Genomic DNA, 19,048 nt, shown 5'->3' with positions numbered 1-19,048 from the left:
CTAATTTATCCCTCCTCCCTTTCCCCCTTTGGTAACCATAAGTTTGTGTTCTCTGTCTGTGGGTCTGTTTCTGTTTTGCAAATTCATTTTGTATCATTTTTTTTAGATTCCACACGTAAGTGATATCATATGGTATTTGTCTTTGTCTGACTTACTTCACATAGAATGATAATCTCTAGGTCCATCCATGTTGCTGCAAATGGCACTATTTCATTCTTTTTTATGGCTGAGTAAAATTGTATATATATACCACATCTTCTTTATCCATTCATCTGTCGATGGACACTTAGGTTGCTTCCATGTCTTGGCTATTGTAAACAGTGCTGCTATGAACACTGGGGTGCATGTATCTTTTCAAATCAGGGTTTCCCCCAGATATATATGCCCAGGAATGGGATAGCTGGATCAAATGGTAACTCTATTTTTAGTTTTTTAAGGAACCCCCATACTATTCTCTATAGTGGCTGCACCAATTTACATTCCCACCAGCAGTGCAGGAGGTTCCCTTTTCTCCACAGCCTCTCCAGCATTTATTATTTGTAGACTTTTTTTGATGGCCATTCTGACTGGTGTGAGGTGATACCTCATTGCAGTTATTTGCATTTCTCTAATAATTAGCAGTGTTGAGCATCTTTTCATGTGCCTGTTGGCCATCTGCATGCCTTCTTTGGAGAAATGTCTATTTAGGTCTTCTGCCCATTTAAAAAATTTATTTATTTATTTTCAATATTGAACTGTATGAGCTGTTTGTATGTTTTGGAAATTAAGCCCTTGTTGGTTGCATCATTTGCAAATAGTTTCTCCCATTCTGTAGACTGTCTTTTCATTTTGTTTATGGTTTCTTAGTTTGATTAGGTCCCATTTGTTTATTTTTGCTTTTATTTCTTTTGCCTTGGGAGACTGACCTAAGAAAACATGGCTACAATTTAGGTCAGAGAATATTTTGCCTATGTTCTTTTCTAGAAGTTTTATGCTGTCATGCTTTATATTTAAGTCTTTAAGCCATTTTGAGTTTATTTTTATGTATGGCATAAGGGAGTGCTCTAACTTCACTGATTTACATGTTGCTGTCCAGCTTTTCCAATACCACTTGCTGAAGAGACTGTCTTCTCCATTGTATATTCTTGCTTCCTTTGTTGAAGATTAATTGACTGTAGGTGTGTGGGCTTATTCCTCGGCTCTCTATTCTGTTCCATTGAGCTGTATGTCTATTTTTGTGCCAATATCACAGTTTTTTTTTTTTTAATTTGTTTTTTGTGGCTGCACCACATGGCATGCAGGATCTTAGTTCCCTGACCAGGGATTGAACCCGTGCTCCCTACAGTGGGAGTGTGGAGTCTTAACCACTGGACTGCCAGGGAAGTTCCCAGGCTGTTTTGATTACTATAGCTTTGTAGTATTGTCTGAAGTCTGGCGGGAGTCGGTGGGGTGGTTATGCCTCCAGCTTTGTTCTTTTTCTTCAGGATTGCTTCGGCAATTCTAGGTCTTTGGGGTTCCATATAAATTTTAGGACTATTTGTTCTTGTTCTGTGACTCTTTTTATCATTATGTCTACTTAATTTGATACATTAATAACGTTTTGATTGTTATCATGGTATATCTTTTTCCGTCCTTTCACTTTCAATGTACTTTTATTGTATTTGAAGTTAGTTTCCTGTAGATAGGCTATAGTTGGGTCATGCCCCCACCTCCGCCAATCTCTTTTATTTATTTATTTATTTCCACACCGTGCAGCTTGTGGGATCTTATTTCCCCAACCAGGGATCGAACCTGGGCCCCTGTCAGTGGAAACACAGAGTCCTAACCATTGGACCACCAGGGAATTCTCTCTTTCTTTTAATTGGTGTATTAAAACCATTTACATTTTTAAAAATAAATTTATTTCATTTATTTATTTATTTTTGGCTGCTTTGGGTCTTTGTTGCTGCATGTGGGCTTTCTCTAGTTGCAGCAAGCGGGGGCTACTCTTCGTTGCACTGCATGGGCTTCTTACTGTGGTGGCTTCTCTTGTTGTGGAGCATGGGCTCCAGGTGCATGGGCTTCAGTAGTTGCAGCATGCAGGCTCAGTAGTTGTGGCTCATGGGCTCTAGAACTCAGGCTCAGTATTGTGGTGCATGGGTTTAGTTGCTCCACGGCATGTGGGATCTTCCCGGACCAGGGATAGGTGCCACCAGGGAAGCCCATAAAACCATTTACATTTAATGTAATTATTGGTATGTCAGCCTGTTGATTTATTTGTTGCTTTCTGTTTGTTCCCTCAGTTTTTCATTTCTGTGTTTTCATTTACCTATCTTCCTGTGGGTTAATTGAATACTTTCTTAGAATTTCATTTTGATTTATCTATAGTGTTTCTGAGTGTATCTCTTTATATAGATTTTTTAAGTGGTTGTTTTAAGTATTGCATTATACAAATACATTCCTATCACAGTATACTGGTGTCAATATTTTACCATTTTGAATGAAGTGTAAAAACCTTAATTTCCTTTAAGTCCTTTTATCCTCCCGTTTATAATGTAATTATCCTAAATAGTTCCTCTAAATACACTAGCATTAACAACCATATCAGACAATGTTATAATTTTTGCTTCAACTGTCAAATATAATTTAGAAGACTCTATAGAAAGTCTATTATCTTTATTCATATTTTATTCTTTCCACTCTTCTTTCTTCCTTCTGGATATTCCAAGAGTCTTTCTTTTATAATTTCCTTTCTGATTCAAGAACTTCCTTTAGCCATTCTGTTAAGGTAGGTCTGATGGTGACAAATTCTCTTAGTTTTCCTTCATCTGAGAATCTTGATTTCTGATTCATTCCTTAAGGATATTTTCACTGGATACAGAGTTCTAGGTTAACAGTTCTTTTCTTTCAGCATTTGAAAAATGTGATACTTCCTCTGGCCTTCATGGTCTCTAATGAAAAGAATCTATCATTACTTGATTGTTTCTCCCTTATAGGTAAGGTGTCAGTGTCCCGCTCTCAAGAGTCTTTCTTTGTCTTTAGTTTTTAGAATTTTGATTATGATGTGTCTTAGAATGGATTTCTTGGCGTTTATTCTGTTTGGGGCTCCACCAGCCTCTTGAATCTTTAGGTTTATAACTTTTGCCAAATTTGGGAAACTTTCAGTGATTATTTCTTTAAATATTTGTCCAGCTCCACCCTCCTGTCCCTTTCCTCTTGGACCGTGATGACATAAATGTTAGCTCTTTGTTATAGTCTCACAGATCCCTGTGGCTTTGCTAATTTTTTTTTTCAAGTCTCTTTTCTCTCTGTTGCTGAGATTGGGTAATTTTTATTCTGTTTTCAAGTTCCTCTGTCCTCTCCATTTTTCCCATCCATAGTAGATTTTTGTTTCTAAAATTATGGGTATTGCATTTTTCAGCCTAAAATTTCTATTTGGTTTTTCTTTATGCTTCTATTTCTTTGGTGAGACTTTATATTTTTCCATTTGTGCAAGCATGTTCATAACTGCTTGTTGGAATATTTTTATGATGGCTGCTTCAAAAGCGTTTTCAGATAATTCTAACACCTGTGTCATCTCAGTGTTGGTGTCTGTTGTCTTCTGATTCAAGTTGGGATTTTCCTGGTTCTTGATAATCATGAGTGATTTTTTTTTTTGTATTCTGGACATTTTGGGTATTATGCTGTAAGACTCTGGATCTTGTTTAAATCTTCTGCTTTAGTAGGCCTATTTTGACACTGCACCAATGGGGGAAGTGAAGTTTCCACATAATTACTGTCAGGTTGGGGTGTGACTCTATTTGGCCTCTAATTACATCCCAGAAGGGAGGGTGCCTTGTTATCTCTGGGTGGGGGTGGATGTTCAGGTGCCTCATATGCCCCCCCACTGACACCCTGGGGGTAGGTAAGCTTCACTACCATTAAGCTTTCCACTAGGAAAAATGTCCTAAAAGTCCTTGTTTCCCACTAGGTCTTCACTGACACCATCCTGCCTTGGAGATAAAAAGATGCCTCACTGCCACTTCCCACATGGCCTCCTCTGACACCACCTCAATAGGGAGGCGGAGAGATAGAAACCTTGTTAATGTTGGATGGGTTGGAGGGCGTCTAGGCTCCCACATGGCTTCCATGGACACTATGTGGGAGGAGGTCTTATTCACACCAGGTAGGAATCAAAGTCCTGGCTCTCCATGAGGTCTTTTCTGACTATCCCAACAGCATGGCTGCCTCAGGAAGAGGATTTACTAGAACCTCTGAAGTCTTTCCCAGCCCTGAGATTCTGAACTTTGTAAAGGGGAGAAAGTGAAGATCTGAATTTGTTTGAGGAGGAAAAGAGATAGCTGTCTATGTGTGAGAGAGCTTTGTAAAAGCATTGCCCTTAGCCCAGCCTTTGCCTTCTGAAACCCCAGGGGGAGTTTCACCTGAGTCCTATATGGAAGTATAGAGAAAAAATATTTCCATATTTCTGCACAGTTGGGGCTTTCTGAGCAAAAAAACCTGGAACCTGGGTTAAAGGAAAAGTCTTAGAAACTTAAAGGGAGATAGAGCAGCCAGAGACCTCCAAAGAAATTTAGAGATTTACTTCCCCATGTTTACATTTCAAAGAGGGATGAAAGAGGTCAGTTCCTTATATTCCAAAGGACTGTAAATGCCAAATTTTCTCTCTCTCTCTCAGGAGTGGAGGTGGGGGGTAAGATGTGGCCTATATATACTCCCATATTAATAATTTTGGGTTTCCTCTTCTGCAGTACAAATCCCCCATGTGTAGGATGACATCGGGCTCTTTCTGTTGCCTGTGGGGTATTGGGTATGGGGAATGGGCACAGTTATTACTGTAAGAATAAAAACTGTGATCTCTGCTCCAGAAACCTCATATCTGCTTTCAGGATAAAATGAACAAGTAGATATACTCACCACAAAGGGGAGGATGCACTCGTGCTGATTTTGTACAATGTATAAGCTGAAGAGGGACATGCGGCTGGGGCCCATCAAGCTGCAGGCTAGAGAGAAAAAATTCTGCAGAGCCTCACAGAGGTTGGAGCAGAGGTCAGCCCAGGATGGTAGAGCGATATGCACAATGAGGAGCCTTGGAGGTTGCTGGTAAATCTGTGTGGAATTAGATGGCCTTTTACTAGTAGTTTGCCCATGATACATGGCAGCCAGACCAGGGGTGGAACTGTAGCCACCACTTAGATATTCTCTACACCTATAGGGAAGAAAAGAGAAATCATTGGCTTTCATAAAACTGAAAGTTGAAACAATGAACACAGGTCTAGGGGACTAAGTCCAGACAAGAGTCAAACTAGGTACTAACTCAAGCTTCTCTACGCTATCCCATCTTAACAGCTGCCAAGGGATCTAGATGTTTGCCTATAATGTAAGGCTGAGAATGCTTAGAGATGTTGAGTGGAACTAATCAAAAAGTCAAACTTCGGTCTCAAAGTAAGCTATCTGCCCTCATGACTTTGTTTATTTTTTTGTTTTTTTTTTTTCCTGTACGCGGGCCTCTCACTGTTGTGGCCTCTCCCATTGCGGAGCACAGGTTCCGGACACGCAGGCTCAGCGGCCATGGCTCACGGGCCCAGCCGCTCCGCGGCATGTGGGATCTTCCCGGACCGGGGCACGAACCCGTGTCCCCTGCATCGGCAGGCGGACTCTCAACCACTGCGCCACCAGGGAAGCCCCAACATTGTTCTTTAAATGGGGTAAAAGGCAGCTCTCTCCCTTATATTGTCAAACATGATCAATTAAGGCACCTGATGTGTCTGGGCATAGTCCTAAGCAGCACCTATTTGTGATCCTATGCTCCCCACTTTTGACAAGAATGCCCACTTATTGGTGTCCCCCTGCAAACCGGTTAAATCTCGGCCTTGAACCACCAAAGGCCATCAAGTTACCCCCTTACCAAAAACCCTTCAATGGCTTCCAATTACACTTGGAACAAAATCTGAAATCCCTACCCTGGCTCCGAAATTCTGCATGTGTCTCCTACCCAACTCTCCATCCTCCTGCCATGCCCTACCTGGCCAACCCCCCCTCCCATCCTCCACCCTCCTAGCCCCTGGCGCGCCCTTCAGCTCCACAAAGGCAGCTGGCCTCTTGCTGTGGAAGAGCAAAAAAGATTTTCGTGGGCCCTTCAATTTCATTTCCGCCCCCCTCACGTAAGGAAAAACATAAAACAAAACCCCTTTTCTTCGGCCCTAAGGTTTCACTGTTTTCTTTTGTCTTCACAAGTTAATATATTTCACGCTCCCCCCCCGCAAAGTGTCTTGGGCCCTCAGCACGACGCCTACGCTGCCTGACGGATTGGCCACCCAGCCCCCAGGCCCGGGAGAGTCGGCGTAGGAGACCCGGCTCTGCCGCTCCATCCTCAGAACCGCTTGCGGAGGGCGGGCTCGGACGCGGCGGACCTGGGCGTCCGGGCGTCAGGCTTTTCCGGCAGCTGCCCGTGTCTGCTCGCCAACACCCTCCCCGCCAACACCCGCTTGAGGGCCGGCCCGAGATCGCCCCAAGTCCTTCCTGCGAGGCGCTGCCCGTGGCCGTCCTCCCCGCCTGCGGCCCTCAGCCCTGCTCCTACCCTTTTCTTCGCGAAGGCAATGGCGCGGCTACCTGGCCCTTCCGGCTCTCCACGTCCGCCTGCACTGCGAGGGCGCCCCCCTCAGGCCGGGCGGCTCATTGCGGGCGCCGCCTCAGGGTCCACCTCAGGCTGCACCTCAGGCCCGCCTTCTTCAAGGCCTGGGTGCCAGGGGAACAACCCTTCCTTGGTGCTAAGGTAGAGTTTTGGATTTCTGTTGAGAATATTATGCTAAACCTGACATTTCGTCAAGCTACCCCTGCCCCATGAAGCGTTCCAGTGGTACCCCCATCATGTTCCTGGGCTTAACCTTTCTCTTCCACGTCATTCATTCACTCATTCAGTCAGTCACTGTTTTTTTCTTCCAACTTTATTGAAATATAATTGACATACAGTACTGTATACGTTTAAGGTGTACAGCATAATGCTTTGACTTATATACATCGTGAAAATTTTACCACAATAAGTTTACTGAACATCCATCATCTCACATAGATGTGAAATTAAAGAAATAAACAACATTTTTTTCTTGTGATGAGAGCTCTTAGGATTTACTCTCTTAACAACTTTCATATATAACATACAGCAGTGTTATTTATATTGTACATTACATCCCTAGCACTTATTTATCTTATAACTGGAAGTTTGTACCTTTTGACTGCCTTTATCCACCACCTCCCACCCCCACCCGCCTCCAGCTCTGGTAACCACTAATCTGAGCTCTTCTCTATGAGTGTGTTTCTGTGTTTTGGAAGTATAATTGACCTTCAACACTATGTTAGTTCCTGTTACACAGCATAGTGATTTGGTATTTCTATACATTTCAAACTGAACACCACAATACATCTAGTTACCATCTCTCACTGTAGAAAGATATTACATAGTTATTGAGTATTCCCCACACTGTGCATTTCATACTTGTAACTCATTTATTTTGCAACTGGAAGTTTCTACCTGTTACTCTCCCTCACCAATTTCTTTCCATGCCCCCCACCCCCCTCACCTCTGGCAACCACCTGTGTGTTCTCTGTATCTATAACTCTGTTTCTGTTGTGTTATGGTTGGTTGTTCATTTGTTTTTTTTTTAGGTTCCACATATAAGTGAAATCATAAAATGTTTGTAATTCTGTCTGACAATATTTCACTTAGTCTAATACCCTCTAGGTGCATCCATGTTGTTGCAAGTGGCAAGATTTCATTCCTTTTTATGGCTGAATAATATTCCATTGTATATATGTGTGTGTATATCTATCTATCTATCTAGATAGATATCTATATATGGCATCTTCTTTACCCATTCATCTGTTGATGGGCTCTTAGGTTGCTGCCATATCTCGGCTATCGTAAATAATGCTACAATGAACATAGAGATGCATATATCTTTTCTACTTAGTGTTTTCATTTTCTTCAGACAAATACTCAGGAGTGGAATTGCTGGATTGTATGGTAGTTCTATTTTTTCTTTGTTGAGGAATCTCCATACTGTTTTCCATAGTGCCTGCACCAACTTACATTCCTACCAACAGTGTATAAAGGTTCTCTTTTGTCCACATCCTTGCCAACACTTGTTATTTGTTGTCTTTTCGATAATAGCCATATTGATAGGTGTCAGGTGACATCTCGTTGTGATTTCGATTTGCATATCCCTGATATTAATAATCTTTTTTAAAAAATAAATTTATTTATTTATTTATTTTTGGCTACATTGGGTCTTCGTTGCTGTGCACGGGCTTTCTCTAGTTGTGGTGAGTGGGGCCTACTCTTTGTTGTGGTGCATGGGCTTCTCATTGTGGTGGCTTCTCTATTTGTGGAACATGGGCTCTAGGTGCATGCTTCTGTAGCTGTGGCTCGAAGGCTCTAAAGCACAGGCTCAATAGTTGTGGTGCACGGACTTAGTTGCTCTGCGGCGTGTGGGATCTTCCTGGACCAGGGCTCAAACCCGTGTCTCTTGCATTGGCAGGCGGATTCTTAACCACTGCACCACTAGGGAAGCCCAATATTAATAATCTTGAGCATCTTTTCATGTGCCTGTTGCCCATCTGTATGTCTTCTTTGGAAGAATGTCTATTTAGGTCCTCTGCTATTTTTTTTTCTCTGCCCATTTTTTAGCTGGACTGTTTTTTTGATATTGATTTGTATATTTTGAATATTATTCTCTTATCAGATATATTATTTCCAAATGTCTCCCATTTAGTAGGTGCCCTTTCTGTTTTGTTAACACTTTTCTTTGCTCTGCAAAAGCTTGTCAGTTTACTGTAAAAGCTTTTCAGTTTGCTGTAGTCCCATTTGTTTAATTTTGCTTTTGTTTCCCTTGTCTGAGGAGACGTATACAAAAAAATTGCTGAGATTGATGTCAAAGAGCATACTGCCTGTGTTTTCTTCTAGAAGTTTTATGGTTTCATATCTTATATTTAAGTCTTTAATCTATTTTGAAATTACTTTTGTGCATGGTGTGAGAGAGTAATCCAGTTTGATTCTTTTGTATGTAGCTATCCAGTTTTCCCAGCACCATTTGTTGAAGAGACTGTCTTTTCCCCATCATATAGTCTTGCTTTTTTTGTCATAGATTAATTGCCCATATAAGTGTGACTTCATTTCTGGGCTCTCTATTCTGTTCCATTGACCTATGAGATTGTTTTTCTGCCAGTACAATACTGTTTTGATGACTGTAGCTTTGTAGTATAGTTTGAAATCAGGGATCATGATATCTCCCGCTTTGCTCTTTTTTCTCAAGATTGTTTTGGCTCTTCAGGGTCTTTTGTGATTCCAGACAAATTTTAGAATTATATTGGTAGGGATTGCATTGAATCTGTAGCTTGCCTTGGGTAGTATGGTCATTTTAACAATATTAATTCTTCCAATCCATTAACATGGTATATCTTTCCATCTGTTTGTGTAGTCTTCAATTTCTTTCATCACTGTCTAATAGTTTTCCATGTACAGGTTTTTTACTTCCTTAGTTAGATTTATTCCTAGGTATTTTATTCTTTTTGATGTAGTGGTAAATGGGATTTTTTTCTTAATCTTTCTGATACAGTAGTTTGTTCTTAGTGTATGGACATGCAACTGATTTCTGTATATTAATCTTGTATCCTGAAACTTTACTGCAACAGTGATGAGCTCTAGTAGTTTTTTGTTGGCATCTTGAGGATGTTCTATATATAGCAGCATGTTATCTGCAAACAGTGACAGTTTTACTTCTTCCTTTCCAATTTGGATTACTTTAATTTCGTTTTCTTGCCTGATTGCTATTGCTAGGGTTTCCAATACTATGTTGAATAAAAGTGGCAAAAGCAGACATCCTTGTCTTGTTCCTGATCTTAGAGGAAATGCTTCCATCTTTCCACCATTGAGAATGATGTTAGTTGTGGGCTTATCATGTATGGCCTTTATTATGTTGAGATATGTTCCCTTTATATGCACTTTGATGAGAGTTTTTTTATAATTTCTTTTTTCAGTTTATTTTATTTATTTTCTTAATCAATTAATTTATTATTTTTCAATGAGAGTTTTTTTAATCATGAATAGATGTTTACTTTTGTCAAACTTTTTCTGCATCTATTGAGGTGATCATATGATTTTTATTCTTCAATTTATGAATTTGGTGTATCACATTGATTAAGTTGTGAGTATTGAGTTATCCTTGCATCCCTGGAAAAAATCCCACTTGATCATGGTGTATGATCCTTTTATTGTATTGCTGAATTCAATTTCCTATTATTTCATTGAGGATTTTTGCATCTATGTTCATCAGTGATATTGGCCTGTAATTTTCTCTTTTTTTGGTGATATCTTTGTCTAGTTTTGGTATCAGGGTGATGCCTGATTTGTAGAATGAGTTTGGAAGCATTTCTTCCTCTGCAATTTTTTCGACTAGTTTGAGAAGGATAGTTGTTAACTCTTCTCTAAATGTTTGGTAGAATTCTCCTGTGAAGCCATTTGGTCCTGGACTTATTTTAGGGGGGAGTTGTTTTGTTACTGATTCAATTTCATTACTGGTAATTAACCTGTTCATATTTTCTATTTCTTCCTGGTTTACTCTTGGGAGATTGTACATTTCTAGGAATTTGTCCATTTCTTCTAGGTTGTCCATTTTATTGGTGTATAATTGTTCATTGTAATTGCTTATGATTCTTTGTGTTTATGTGGTGTCAGTTGTATCTTCTCCTTTTTCATTTCAGATTTTATTGATTTGGGCCTTCTCTCTTTTTTTCTTGACAAGTCTGGCTAAATGTTTACCAATTTTGTTTATCTTTTCAAAGAACCAGGTCTTAGTTTCACTAATTTTTTTCTTTTTAGTTTCTATTGCATTTATTTCTGCCCTATCTTTATGATTTCCTTATATTAACTTTGGTCTTTGTTTATACTTCTTTTTCTAGCTCCTTTGGGTGTTAGGTTAGGTTGTTTATTTGAGCTTTTTTTGTTTCCTGAGGTAGGTTTGTATCATTGTAAACTTCCCTCTTGGAACTGCTTTTGCTGCATCTCATAGATTTTGTGTTGTTGTGCTTTTATTTACATTTGTCTCCAAGTTTTTAAAAAATTTCTTCAGTGATCCATTGGTTGTTTTGTAGCATATTGTTTAGCTTCCATGTGTTTGCATTTTTTTTCTTGTCTCATAGCATTGTGGTCAGAAAAGATGCTTGATATGATTTCAATTTTCTTAAATTTACTGAGGCTTGTTTTGTGTCCTAGCATGTGATATACCCTGGAGAATATTCCCTGTGCACTTGAAAAGAATGTGTATTTTGCTGCTTTTGGATGCAATGCTCTCTATATATCAATTAAGTGCATCTGATATAATGTGTCACTTAAGGCTAGTGTTTCCTTATTGATTTTTTTTGGAGGGTCTGGATGATCTGTCCATTGATGTAACTGAGGTGTTAAAGTCCCCTACTATTATTGTGTTACTGTCAATTTCTCCCGTTATGTCTGTTAATGTTTGCTTTATGGATTTAGGTGCTCCTATGTTGGATGGATATATATTTACAATTTTTATATCTTCTTGGATTGATCCCTTGATCATTATGTAATGTCTTTCTTGTCTCTTGTTACAATCTGTTTTAAAGTCGGTTTTGTCTGAAATAAGTATTGCTACCCTGGCTTTCTTTCTCTTTTTTTTTATTTAAGTATATTTGATTTACAATGTTATGCCAATCTCTGCTGTACAGCAAAGTGACGCAGTTATAGACATATATACATTCTTTTTAAAATATTCTTTTCCATTATGGTTTACCCAGGAGATTGGATATAGTTCCCTGTGCTATACAGTAGAACCTTGTTGTTTATCCATTCTAAATGTAACAGTTTGCATCTACCAACCCCCAATTCCCAGAAAGATATGGAACACTTCATGAATTTGTGTGTCATCCTTGCACAGGGGCCATGCTAATCTTCTCTGTATTGTTCTAATTTTAGTATATGTGCTGCTGAAGTGAGCACTACCCTGGATTTCCTTTAATTTCCATTTTCATGGAATACATTTTCCCATCCCCTTACTTTCAGTCTCTGTGTGTCTTTAGATCTAAAGTGAGTGTTCTGTAGGCAGCATATATATTGGTCTTGTTTTTGTATCCATTCAGGCACTGTGTTTGTTGATTGGAGCATTTAGTCCATTTACATTTAAGGTAATTATTGATGAGTATGTATTTATTGCCATTTTGTTCATTGTTTTTGTAGTTCTTATTTGTTCCTTTCTTCTTCTTTTGTTCTCTTGTGATTTGATAACTATCTTTAGTGTTGTGTTTGGATTTCTTTCTTCTTTCCAGGTGTGCATCTATTATAGGGTTTTGGTTTGTGGTTACTGTGTGTGTGTGTACACACACACACACACACACACACACACATATATATATTCATTGTAAGTTGCTGATCTCTTAAGATCAAACACATTTTAACAACCCTGCATTTTTACTTCCCCCTCCATGTTTTACAGTTTTTGATATCATATTTTACATCTTTTTGTTTCATGTATCCCTTAACTACTTATTGTGCATATAGATGACTTTACTATTTTTGTCATTTAACCTTCCTACTAGCTTTATATGTGATTGATTTACTACCTTTACTGTATATATGCCTTTATCAATGAGATTTTTCCTTTCATAACTTTCAAGTTTCTATTTGTGGCCTTTTCTTTTTCTCTTAGAGAAGTCCCTTTAACATTTCTTATAAAGCTGGTTTCGTGGTGCTGAACTGTTTAGCTTTTGCTTGCCTGTAAAACATTTGATCTCTCCATTGAATCTAAATGAAAGCCTTTTTGGGTAGAGTATTCTTGGTTGTAGGTTTCCCCCTTTCATCACTTTAAATATATCATGCCACTACCTTTTGGCCTGCAGAGTTTCTGTTGAAAAATCAGCTGATACCCTCCCACCCTTTTTTTTGACCAGTAAAGAATTTTATTAAGGTAGAGGCCAAACAACTTGCTTCTTTGAAAATTTTCACTTAGGAGACCAAAATTTAAGAATTCTGTATATGAAAATTATTTTTAAACAATAGGCCAAAAAGAAGAAAATGAAGAAATAGTACTTTCAAATGGAAAAGGCATTTGAAAATTGCCATTTCCCCTCTTCATATAATACAAACTCATTTAAAATATTTTTCCAAATGTTTTACTATTAAAGATGTATATAAATTGCCTAACACATTTTTAGTTTTTTTTGTAACATCTTTATTGGAGTATAATTGCTTTACAATGGTGTGTTAGTTTCTGCTGTATAACAAAGTGAATCAACAATACATATACATATATCCCCATATCTCCTCCCTCTCGCATTTCCCTCCCAGCCTCCCTATCCCTCCCCTCTAGGTGGTCACAAAGCACCAAGCTGATCTCCCTGTGCTATGTGGCTGCTTCCCACTAGCTATATATTTTACATTTGGTAGTGTATATATGTCCATGCCACTCTCTCACTTTGTCCCAGCTTACCCTTCCCCCTCCCCATGTCCTCAAGTCCATTCTCTATGTCTGTGTCTTTATTCCTGTCCTGCCCCTAGGTTCTTCAGAACCATTTTTTTTCTTTTAGATTCCATATATATGTGTTAGCATATGGTATTTGTTTTTCTATTTCTGACTTCACTCTGTATGACAGACTCTAGGTGCATCCACCTCACTACAAATAACTCAATTTCGTTTCTTTATATGGCTGAGTAACGTTCCATTGTATATATGTGGCACATCTTCTCTATCCATTCATCTGTCAATGGACACTTAGGTTGCTTCCATGTCCTGGCTATATTAAATAGACTTGCAATGAACATTGTGGTACATTACACTTTTTGAATTATGGTTTTCTCAGGTTATATGCCCAGTAGTGGGATTGCTGGGTTGTATGGTAGTGCTAGTTTTAGTTTTTTAAGGAACCTCCATACTGTTCTCCAGAGTGGCTGTATCAATTTACATTCCCACCAACAGTGCAAGAGGTTTCCCTTTTCTCCACACCCTCTCCAGCATTTATTGTTGTAGGTTTTTTTGATGATGGCCATTCTGACTGGTGTGAGGGGATACCTCATTGTAGTTTTGATTTGCATTTCTCTAATGATTAGCGATGTTGCGCATCCTTTCATGTGTTTGTTGGCAATCTGTATATCTTCTTTGGAGAAATGTCTATTTAAGTCTTCTGTCCATTTTTGGATTGGGTTGTTTGTTTTTTGATATTGAGCTGCATAAGCTACTTGTAAATTTTGGAGATTAATCCTCTGTCAGTCGCTTCGTTTGCAAATATGTTCTCCCATTCTGAGGGTTGTCTTTTCGTCTTGTTTATCGTTTCCTTTGCTGTGCAAAAGCTTTGAAGTTTCATTAGGTCTCATTTGTTTATTTTTATTTCCATTTCTCTAGGAGGTGGGTCAAAAAGGATCTTGCTGTGATTTATGTCATAGAGTGTTCTGCCTATGTTTTCCTCTAAGAGTTTTATAGTGTCTGGCCTTACATTTAAGTCTTTAATCTATTTTGAGTTTATTTTTGTGTATGGTGTTACGAACTGTTCTAATTTCATTCTTTTATATGTAGCTGTCCAGTTTTCCCAGCACCACTTATTGAAGAGGCTGTCTTTTCTCCATTGTATATTCTTGCCTCTTTTATCAAAAATAAGGTTACCAGGGCTTCCCTGGTGGTGCAGTGGTTGAGAGTCCGTCTGCCAATGCAGGGGACACAGGTTTGTGCCCCGGTCTGGGAAGACCCCACATGCCATGTAGCGGCTGGGCCCGTGAGCTATGGCCACTGAGCCTGTGTGTCTGGAGCCTGTGCTCTGCAGTGGGAGAGGTCACAACAGTGAGAGACCTGCGTACCGCAAAAAAACACAAAAAACAGAAAAACAAAACAAAAAAAAATAAGGCGACCATATGTGTGTGGGTTTATCTCCAGGTTTTCTATCCTGTACCATTGATCTGTATTTCTGTTTTTGTGCCAGTACCATACTGTCTTGATTACTGTAACTTTGTAGTATAGTCTGAAGTCTGGGAGCCTGATTCCTCCAGCTGTTTTTCTTTCTCAAGATTGCTTTGGCTATTCGGGGTGTTTTGTGTTTCCATACAAATTGTGAAATTTTTTGTTCTAGTTCTGTGAAAAATGCCCTTGGTAGTTTGATAGGGATTGCATTGAGTCTGTAGATTCTTTGGCTAGTATAGTCATTTTCACAATGTTGATTCTTCCAATCCAAGAACATGGTATATCTCTCCATCTGTTTGTACCATCTTTAATTTCTTTCATCAGTGTCTTATCGTTTTCTGCATACAGGTCTTTTGTCTCCTTAGGTAGGTTTATTCCTAGGTATTTTATTCTTTTTGTTGCAGTGGTAAATGGGCGTGTTTCCTGAATTTCTCTTTCAGATTTTTCATCATTAGTGTATAGGAATGCAAGAGATTTCTGTGCATTAATTTTGTACCCTGCTATTACCAAATTCATTGATTAGCTCTAGTAGTTTTCTGGTAGTATCTTTAGGAGTCTCTATGTATATTATCATGTCATCTGCAAACAGTGTCATCAGCTGATACCCTTATGGGAGTTCCCTCATATGTAACTTGGTGCTTTTCCCTTGCTGCTTTTTTTTTTTAAGATTTTTTTTTGATATGGACCATTTTAAAAGTCTTTATTGAATTTGTCTCAACATTGCTTCTATGTTCTGGTTTTTTGGCCCCAAGGCACTTGGGATCTAGCTCCCCAACCAGGGATTGAACCCACATCCCCTGCATTGGAAGACAAAGTCTTAATGACTGGACCACAAGGTAAGTCCCTCCCTTGCTGCTTTTAATATTCTCTGTTTATCTTTAATTTTTACCATTTTAATTACAATGCTTCTTGGTGTGATCCTCTTTGAGCTGATCCTGTTTGGGAGTCTTTGTGCTTCCTGGACCTAGATGTCTGTTTCCTTTCCCAGGAAGGGAAATATTCAACTATTAGGTCTTCGGATATGTTATCTGCCCTTTTCTCTCTCTCTTCTCCTTCTGGGACCCCTATAATGTGAATGTTACTATCCTTGATGTTGTCTTAGAGGTCTCTTAAACTGTCCTGACTTATTTTTATTCTTTTTTTCTGTTCAGCCTCAGTGATTTCTTCTACTCTGTCTTCCAGCTCACTGATCCATTCTTCTGTATCACTGAATTTACTGTTGATTACTTCTAGTGTATTTTTCATTTCAGTTATTGTATTCTTCATGTATATTTGGTTGTTCTTCATATTTGCTAACTCTTTGTTTAAAACTTTTAACTTCTCATTCTGTTCATCCAATCCTTTCCTGGGTTCTTTGAACATCTTTATGATCATTACCTTGAACTATTTATTGGGTAGATTGTCTGTCTTCACTTCACTTAGTTCTTCTTCTGGGGTTTTATCTTGTTCCTTTGTTTGGAACATATTCCTGTGTCACCTCATTTTGCCTAGTTTGCTGTTTTTATTTCTGTGTATGTGGTAGGTTGGTTATATTTCCCAACGTTGGAGAAGTGACTTTTTGTAGAGACCTCCTATGCATCCCAGCAGCAACTGCCCTCTGGTCACCAGAGTTATGCTCTGGTGTGCCCCCTATTTGTGCTGCATGGGTCCTTCTGTTGGGCAGACTATTGTGGGCATCCTGATAGGTGTGGCTGGCCCCCACTCTAGTTGGTTGCCAGGCTTGAATTGTGCATAGGCGGCCACTGGTGGGTGAGGCCAGGTTCTGGAGTGGGTGGTTGCAGGGCTGGAAGGGGGGGTTCCTGGATCTAGTGTCAGCCTGCTGGTGGGTGGGGCTGGGCCTCAGGGGGTCCCAGGTCTAGTGCTGGGTCACTGGTTGGTGGAACCAGGTTCCTGGGTCTCTGATTGCAGGGCCCTGTTGGTGGGGGGGTCCCAGAGCTGGTGTTGGGCTGCTCATGGGCAGGGCTGGATCCTGGAGTGGCTGACAAAAGAGCCCATGATGTCCCAGTGCTTGTGTTGGCCTGCTGATGGGCAGGGCTCGAGTCCAGAGTCCTGGGGCTGGTGCCTGCCTACTGGTGCATGGGCTGGGTCCTGATATGGCAGGCTGAGAGGCTGAGTTCCTGCACTGTGGTGGGTGGAGCCAGGTCCTGGGGTCTCTGGGTTCAGGGCTTTGGGTCCTGGAATTGGTATCAGCCCACTGGTGGGCAGGGCCAAGGCCAAGGGGTCCTGGGGTTGGTGCCTACCCACTGGTGGGTGAGGCTGGCCACCGGGCTAGTGCCAGCCTACTGATAGACAGAGCCATGTCTCAGGGTCTCTGGCTGCAGGGCCTTGGGGGGTTCTGGGGCTAGTGCCGGCACACTCGTGTTCAGGGCCTGGTCCTGGGCCCTCTAGTGGACAGAACTGTGTCCAGGGGTGGCTGCAGGCTCAAAGGGTCTTAAGGCAGCAGGCAGGCTGGTGGGTGGGGCTGTGTCTCCACCTGGCTAATTGCTTGGCCTGACACATCCTAGTACTGGTGCCAAAAGGCTGGTGGCTGGGGCAGGATCTTGGTGCTAATAAATTGGAGGGCAGATTCCAAAATGGCACTTGGTAGCACCAGTGTCCACATGGTAGAATGAGCTCCTCAAAATGGCTGCTGCCAGTGTCTATGTCTCCAGTTGCCTCCAGCATCTCAGGGAGGCTCTCCAAGATCAGCAGGTGGGTCTGACTCAGGATACTTTCTTTTTTAAAATAATTAATTAATATTTGGCTGCATTGGGTCTTCATTGCTGTGCGTGGGCTTTCTTTAGTTGTAGCGAGCAGGGGCTACTCTTTGTTGCAGAGCACGGGTTCTAGGCCTGCGCACTTCAGTAGTTGTGGCACGCAGGCTCTAGAGCGCAGGCCCAGTAGTTGCAGTACATGGGCTTAGCTGTTCCATGGCACGTGGGATCTTCCTAGACCAGGGCTCGAACCTGTGTCCCCTGCATTGGTAGGCAGATTCTTAACCCCTGTGCCACCAGGAAAGTCCCAACATACTTTCAAATTACTGCTTCTGCCCTGGGTCCCAGAGCACGTGAGATTTTGTGTGCATCATTTAAGAATAGAGTCTCTATTTCCCACAGCCCTCTGGTTCTCCTGAAAGTAAGCCCTGCTAGCCTTCAAGGCCAAATGTTTTGGGGGCTCATCTTCCCAGCGCAGGACCCCTGGGCTGGTGAGCCTGATGCGGGGCTTGGACCACTTGCTACTTGGGCGGGATCTGAGAACCTCTGCTATTGTAATTATCCTCCTGTTTGTGGGTCACCCACTCAGGAATATGGGTCTTGACTATACTGCATCTCCGCCCCTTCTACATGTCTTGTTGTGGTTCCTTCTTTATATCTTTAGTTGTAGAAGATCTTTTCCACTAGTCTTCTGGTTTTTCTCATCAATAGTTGCTCTGTAAATAGTTGTAATCTTGATGTGCCCAGGGGAGAAGGTGAGCTCAGAGTCTTCCTACTCTACCATCTTTGCCACTCCCCTAGTATAAGTCAGTCACTCTTTTATTCAATAAATATCTGTTGAGGGCAAACTATGTGTCAGGCACTGTGCTAGGACTGGGATATAGTGGACACACAAACAATGGTCCTTGCCTTCATGGAAGTTAGAGTCTGCCCTCAGAAAGCTCTTTTAAGTCTTTTTTCAAACTTCTACATTCCAAGAGGATCTGCCCCTTCTCTACTCATACTCATTTTCATTTACCTGCTGTTGATTCCTATAGTACCTCTGACAAAATCCAGTAGGGATAGGAGCCTCATGGTCCTCATCAGTTATCTGGTCTGGGTCTTCAACTCTATCTGGTTGAATGAGAATTCTTCTCTGAATTAGCCCACAGGAGAGGAAAAGATAATGCTAGTACCAAACCAGAAATGGGCAAGCACTTTCTCCTGTTTCCGTCTTGATTATTGTTTCTTTACTCCTCTCAAGTTATTTGTTTGAGTTGCAGGTTGGGGAAGAGAAGGTCAGCTTACCAATGAGTGGTTCAGGATAGGTTAGAACCAATAGGAAAAGAGTTACTTGCTTATGTTCTAGTCTCATAACCACTTTTCTCCCCTCAACTGCTCCTCATTGTAAAACTAGAAATATTTAACCCAGGTGTCCCAGGTATTGTAATCTAATGTCCA

At 40.7% G+C, this 19,048-nt stretch overlaps 1 protein-coding gene and 1 non-coding gene across 2 annotated transcripts in view; both read right to left on the bottom strand.

Moving 5' to 3' along the window:
* The window catches only part of M1AP (meiosis 1 associated protein), a 56,866-nt gene extending 51,754 nt beyond the window's left edge, over positions 1–5,112 (bottom strand). Inside the window, exon 1 of the mRNA XM_060169423.1 lies at positions 4,873–5,112. Within this exon, the coding sequence (XP_060025406.1) occupies positions 4,873–5,112 (240 nt within the window). The remainder of the gene's footprint in view (positions 1–4,872) is intronic.
* A 6,752-nt stretch (positions 5,113–11,864) lies between these two features.
* On the bottom strand, positions 11,865–11,971 carry LOC132532014 (U6 spliceosomal RNA). The gene has a single exon (XR_009544276.1). It is a non-coding gene; the product is annotated as a U6 spliceosomal RNA (small nuclear RNA).
* Positions 11,972–19,048: the final 7,077 nt, after the last annotated feature.

The sequence above is a fragment of the Lagenorhynchus albirostris genome, chromosome 13 (genome assembly GCF_949774975.1).
Source record: "Lagenorhynchus albirostris chromosome 13, mLagAlb1.1, whole genome shotgun sequence".
NCBI classification, from domain to species: domain Eukaryota; kingdom Metazoa; phylum Chordata; class Mammalia; order Artiodactyla; family Delphinidae; genus Lagenorhynchus; species Lagenorhynchus albirostris.
The sequence above is the reverse complement of the archived record's forward strand: the minus strand, read 5'-3'. Positions and strand labels throughout refer to the sequence as shown.